Source organism: Phalaenopsis equestris, unplaced genomic scaffold (genome assembly GCF_001263595.1).
Source record: "Phalaenopsis equestris unplaced genomic scaffold, ASM126359v1 Scaffold000301, whole genome shotgun sequence".
Taxonomy (NCBI): domain Eukaryota; kingdom Viridiplantae; phylum Streptophyta; class Magnoliopsida; order Asparagales; family Orchidaceae; genus Phalaenopsis; species Phalaenopsis equestris.
The window spans coordinates 2,283,779-2,290,117 of NW_018164743.1; the positions used below are offsets into that span (position 1 = coordinate 2,283,779).

Genomic DNA, 6,339 nt, shown 5'->3' on the forward strand with positions numbered 1-6,339 from the left:
GAACTTATTCAAAGATAAAATAACAACATATGAGATGTAATGTATATCATAACAAATATTTACTTTCATTTAAATTACCCAAGCTCCTAGTAGCTTGGTAGACTGGTAGTTACGTAGTGACTTCCTATACAAAATCTAGAAAGATAAAAGCAAGTACTACCCTCAGGTCTCAGGGCAGTCATCAAAACAGAAGCTTTCATTTATGTAGTATTTTTTTTTTTTTCTGAACTTACAATCTGAACTTACAACCTCTTTAGAAATTTTGTGCCATTAAAAGATGGATTTGTCAGATATACACGCTATAAACCACCCCCCTCAAGCACTTTCTATCAAGCACATTTGGTCCCTCCCTCACTATAACCGTGTTTGCTCGTTCTAACTCCCCTTTCTATTGCTAAGGCATGTCATCTTCCCAATGCACGATGCATCTCTCCATGCCCGCCACTGCTGCATTTTATAAGGCACTTCAACCTCCACAGTGTACTGAACATGTAATGCCCACACCCAATACCCCACCTCTCTCCCTCACTCTCTATCTCAATCTCTCTCATGCAATTTCTTGAATTTCCAAGGACCATAAGATTTCATATTGTACCATATATCTATCACTCCCTTTCTCTCTTCGCCTCTCCCACACCCGAACCCACAAATTTGTTATTCATTAAAAGTAGGGGCTGCACATAGAGTTTTGTATTTGGCTTCCATCAACATGCCAATTTGGAGAAATTTCAACATCCAAGTCCAGATACACGTGAAATTTTTGGAATATCTAGGCATTAAATTTGGTGTGAAATTTATTTAGTTATAAATAATTATATATCTTTGAAGAATTTAGAAAAGTGCAAGTTTAAAACATTTTAACTCTGCTGCATCGATGTGGATTCAAATTCCAAGACTCCAAGATCAAGTGAACTAGCATACTTGTAATCAGAGATAATTGAAATTTTTTTTTAAGGATAAAAATGGATTTCGTATGTTTTATTCAAGGTATCCCACATATTTTACTTGAGCATAAAAAAGTTAGTAATAGATTTAAACACACATCAGAAGCTAGAAAATTCGTTCACACCATGTCAACAAGATCTTGAACCCGAGACCAATATTATGGCCTCATAAAGCTATTTGTAGTATTAAAAATGTCTCTTCAAAAGTAAAAAAAACATTAATTAGCAAATACATTGAAACCCCAAACTTTTTTATATTTAAGTTTTAATGAGTGCCCTTTTATATAAATTTTATTGATCCAACCATTCCTGGTTAGTATTATTTACAAATTAAAGCCATCTTTAAAACATAAGCAAATTTTATTTTCTATCAAAAATCTCTATCAAATATTATAGAAAAATAGAAAATTGGTAAAGTATCAAATCCAAATAACTACAACGTTTCTTATTAATTATATTTACTTCTTAAGAGAAAGGGAATTCTTATTTAAGAATCATTGTCTAATAGAAAATTAATATTAAAGGATCTTAACTTTTTTTATAAGAAAATAAGAATCTTCACATGATTTAGGGTCTATTTGCGACAACTACAGCTACAGTTGCTTTTTCAAGCAGCTATGAAGTTGCTGCAGAATAAGCTACTATTCAAGAAGCTGCAGAGGCTATCACAATTTTTTTTTTTTTTGTTTCAAAAAGTTAGACTGCAGCTTTCTGACAATAATCGCACATAGTTAAACTAAGTTGTAAAACCCAGCTTTCCCACTACAGGTTCTTGAGAAAGCAGAGAAAACACAATTTTCCCAAACGCATAAGCAGTACGGTGCATACCGCACCACACCTCTACCACCGCCCCAAATAGGCCTTTGGTGTATGAAAAAAATGCTTTAGTATTTATACTTTCATCCAATCAAATTGAATGTGGTTCTATGTTGAATAATCTTAGGTAGACACATAGGATTTAGATAATTTATACATGATAAGTGTGCCACAAACCCTTTAACAAAAGGATTTTTTGCACTGATGCATATGTAATCTATTGGGCAAAATTTCTAAAATAGCAATAATTTGATTCACATCTATAAAAAAGACCTGCATATTCACAAAGCATTGTGATCTTCTTCATTTTTTTTATGCAATGATTCAAAGTTTAGACCTCAAATTTAGAGATCCAAAGACAATACTACTCAGCCAAATGATTGACTATGGTTTTCAATTAGACCTAAAAAATAATAAGGTAAGAAAAACTATTTTAAAAAAAGTGCATATGTAACGCAATATATAGGCCTAATCATAACACAGAGTGTTGTAATGATACCAATGTAACATGAAAAAAAAATCAAAATTATCATATAGTTTAATACAAAATGAAATATGCCAAAAGAACTTTATTACCTCCCCCATCTTCGTCCTAAATACAATCTAAATAATATATGATATTGGGAAAATGTAGTTCATCTTCAAACTCTCCTCAATGAATTACATATCCAAGGTGTAGACTGTAAGGATGAAGAAAAAACATATGCCATTCCCACCATTTAAACCATTGGTACATCAACACAAGCTCTCCAAAAACATTAAGGATCTCATGTAGGGCACCTTCAAGGAAAGACAACATCCTCTCCACCTTCAAGACCATGGAGTTACCAAATCCTTTCAATAAGAAGTCTTTGATCCAAGAGGATCTCAAGAATATTACATAATTAGCCTTACAAGGATAAATTTTCATAGTTGAATTGAGTGGGAGTTTAATCGCAAAAAATTACAATTTAGAATTCCATATAAGGAATAACAGCATAAAACAAGAAGAGAGAGAATAAAAAAATCTAACATAATTCCCTTAACAAGATTCTCCTCCTTATCCTACATGGGCCAACCACCTTTCTAGGATAAAATCTAGAAAAGAGCTAGCTACTTTTAAAAAGAAGTTCAGGACTTCTACATTTTTCCAGATAAAGATAGATTCATTGAGATTTCTTGTATCTTAATAAATAGATCAACTTTGAAATATAAAATTGATTTTCAAATAAATGAAATTTGATTTCAAGTGTCCCAACCCTTCCTCTTCTCCTCCAATAAACAGCAGTGAGCACTCTTTCTTCATTTTCACATTCTCGCTTTGTTTTCATTCAAGTTACAAGCCCTCGGGTCATCTGACAACTGATGGCCTCCATGTCATTGTAGTTGCAAGTTTTCAAACAAATAATTCAATCATCAAGCTCCTCCCTATCTAGTTGCAAAAACCTTCCAACATCTTCCTTATTGACAGATTCCAGGCTATTTTATTCCTTGTTTGCTGTAAACAATGAGTTTGTTTACTAATTTGGTCTAGAAATTAGAGAAAACCCTATCCTTCAAAATTTCTATAAGGATTACATTCCCTTGTCATAGCTTCCTATTATTTCCAATAACCTTTTACACTCCAATTCTGAATCATTCTACAATTTACACTTCAAGCTCAATTAGTTAAACCTCATCATACAAAGCCAGTGCCAAGTAGCACACTGACATGTATGGTCATGAATACTCCTATCTCATCTAGAAGATGCAGCAAGATGATGCAAATTAAGACAAGGTAGACACCACGGGGACCAAAAATAATGAATGAGATCAAGTAAAGCACGACATAAGAGCAATGAGGAACATCATTGCAGGTTGCACATAAGCAACCCAACATTGAAGTTGCTTTAGTCATACAAAACCATCACGCAGAGCCTCCACCAAGATAGCTCAAGACAGCAGTCAAACTCAGACAAGATAGCTATGCTAGATAACACCTCAAAATCAAAATTGTTGCATCACTCTATGCCTAGTATTGGTACCAAAGAAGGCTATGGGTCTTTTTATGGGTGGTTCGATGAGATGTCAAATATCCATAATTGCATTAATTATAACAATAGCTAGTCATGATTAAAAGTAGGTTAAATAGTTCTAGCTTAATAAATATAATGCCTTTCAATATATATATATAATGATTTTGGGTATTTTGTAAGTCCTATTTGAAAATGTTATGGTTAAAACCACTAGCCCAATATTTAATAATATATGTATCAAGGAGTATGAATCAAAGTAGGCCCTAGTAGACTGACTCTCAAACTCATTCTCAACTCAAAGCTTAAGCCATTATATTAAAATCAACAATTAGTATTTGTGGACCAGCAATTTTTTTTACCAATGTAAAGTTAGACTATACCAAATAGACTCACATGTATTGGAAAATCTCCCTCTCACATAATAGCCCTCCAAAAGATCATAGCTCTATCTCTGAAGTCAAAAACTTTCTAACAAAAACCAAGTTGAGTGTCATACATCACAAATGCCAAAAAGCTCTCTCCGCATGGTCTTCTTTTGCAAATTAGGCCAAGAAACTTGAATTCCCCCACCATAGGGATCCAACCATGGGAATAGAGTTGTGTATTGATCACACAAGCCTAGTCAAATTTTTGTTTTGATGTCACTTGTTAGGTAGCCAAACCAACATATCATTCAATTATCTAATATGAGACAAAAAATAGATACATCTCATGCCTTTATAACATATTTTAGAGATGATGAACCAAAGAGAGACCAAAGTTTGGCCAAATACACCCATGCACAAACCTTTTTTAATCCAAGAGTGTAAACTTATAGAGTAGCGCCAAAAGTTGCTACTCATTTCTACACCAACATTGCCATTAATTGTTTGGGATGAAACTAAACTCAAAACTTCACATGCCTAAACAAAATTAAAGTTTACAATAACTATATAAAAAGAGACCCTAAAATATTCAACAAGCATTCCATCCAAACTAAGTTGAGTAAACTGATTTCACAAGGCATCCATTTCCTGTTCCCATAACCATTGAACAACTAAATATGCAGATATTTGCTAAAACCAAAAAAACGATGCCCACTATTTCATCAAATTATCAATGTTCAGTTAAAGTTAATTTTTTTAGAATTTCACCAAAACAGATTAGTTGGTCTCCCGCGCTCAGACAACTTCAATCTACAACAAGGTAAAATGGCACCAGTGGACTGTATCAAATCAAGCATGCAGCATGGATCATGATTAGCAAACAAAGTAACCTTGCAGAAAACCTCTATAAAAATGTCAATAACATTGAAATTCAGACGAGTTTATTTATTAGGGCTTAAGAAAAATAGGTTTGCAGAATCTAGAAGGCGAGGAGAGAAGGGAAATAAATACGGCTTTCGGGGGATGGAGAGCAAGCTTGGTGAGTTGGGGCGGTCGAGCGAACAAGTGCAATTTCCTTAAAGCCGCAAAAGATGAAGAAGAAGACATTAACAGGCCAAAGACCTCAAGGAGATCGAAAGCCTGGGGTTAGGACGAAGGAGGAAGATATGATTTGGAGTACCTGTTTCATGAATTATCAATCGACAAGAGGCATTTAAGGACATACCATATAATTTTTATATATTTACACATTTAACCTCAAATTTAATATTTACATACAAAACACTCCATTTTTTATTTTTTATTTTTTAAAAATATTTATTTAAAATATAATTTTATATGTTTTTTTTTTCAAAAATAAAATATCTTGTATTCAAATAGAATCAAAATATAATACCTAAAAGATATTTTGAATATTTTTTAAAATAACTAAACATATCATAACATAACAAATATATTTTATTTCAGTAAAAATATAAATAAAATAAATTAAAAATTAAAAGTGATCATCAACTATTTTAATATTAAGCCCTTATATGATAATTTATTTGAATATGATTTTTCATAAATCTTGCCTGACAAAAAATTAATAATTTTAAATCCAAAATTTAGTAAATCTAATTTCATCTCAGTTTTTCCTTAAATCCCATGTATTATAAATCCTATTGCTAATAGGATATAGTAAAGTTGGATTTATAATATTTATTGATTTTTTTAAAGCCCTTTACATACAATCCCTAAAAATATCACTATTAAATATATTTTTAATGCATAAATTTAATATACCAAAGTCCTATAAATCTAAATATAAAAATTAGACATTAGGTATGTGAACACTTAAGAATTATGGGATATGCATGTAATTTTTTTTAAGAAAAATAATTGATGCGTGCTAGAAAATTCGCGGCGGTAGAGTAATGGATTATCGTTTTAGCGTTACGCGATGATTCAGCACACACTCAGATGAAAATGAATCAAGCATCGAGCCGATCAGTTTGAATATAAGTTTGCTGAAATCGGAGCTCTGGATGACTCTTAATCGAAGTTTGAAGGTTTCTTGTTCAAAAAATTGCACCGAGATTCGTGTCAGATGATAAAAATTTGTTGGTGGCGTATTAATAATTTTTGAGCTTATTAGAGAGTTTTTATTTTTAAAATTAAGTATGATCCAAAATTCAAACTTTTTCTTCTTAAAAATACGTTATAATTTAATTTTTTAAT

The 6,339-nt window shown here is 32.0% G+C and overlaps 1 protein-coding gene across 4 annotated transcripts in view; it reads right to left on the reverse strand.

Moving 5' to 3' along the window:
- The window catches only part of LOC110025519, a 26,055-nt gene extending 20,740 nt beyond the window's left edge, over nt 1-5,315 (reverse strand). For all 4 annotated transcript variants that reach the window (XM_020726055.1, XM_020726056.1, XM_020726057.1 and 1 more), the window contains exon 1: nt 5,131-5,315. In XM_020726055.1, the coding sequence (XP_020581714.1) occupies nt 5,131-5,226 (96 nt within the window). In that variant the 5' untranslated portion in view covers nt 5,227-5,315. The remainder of the gene's footprint in view (nt 1-5,130) is intronic.
- Between the last annotated feature and the right edge of the window lie 1,024 nt (nt 5,316-6,339).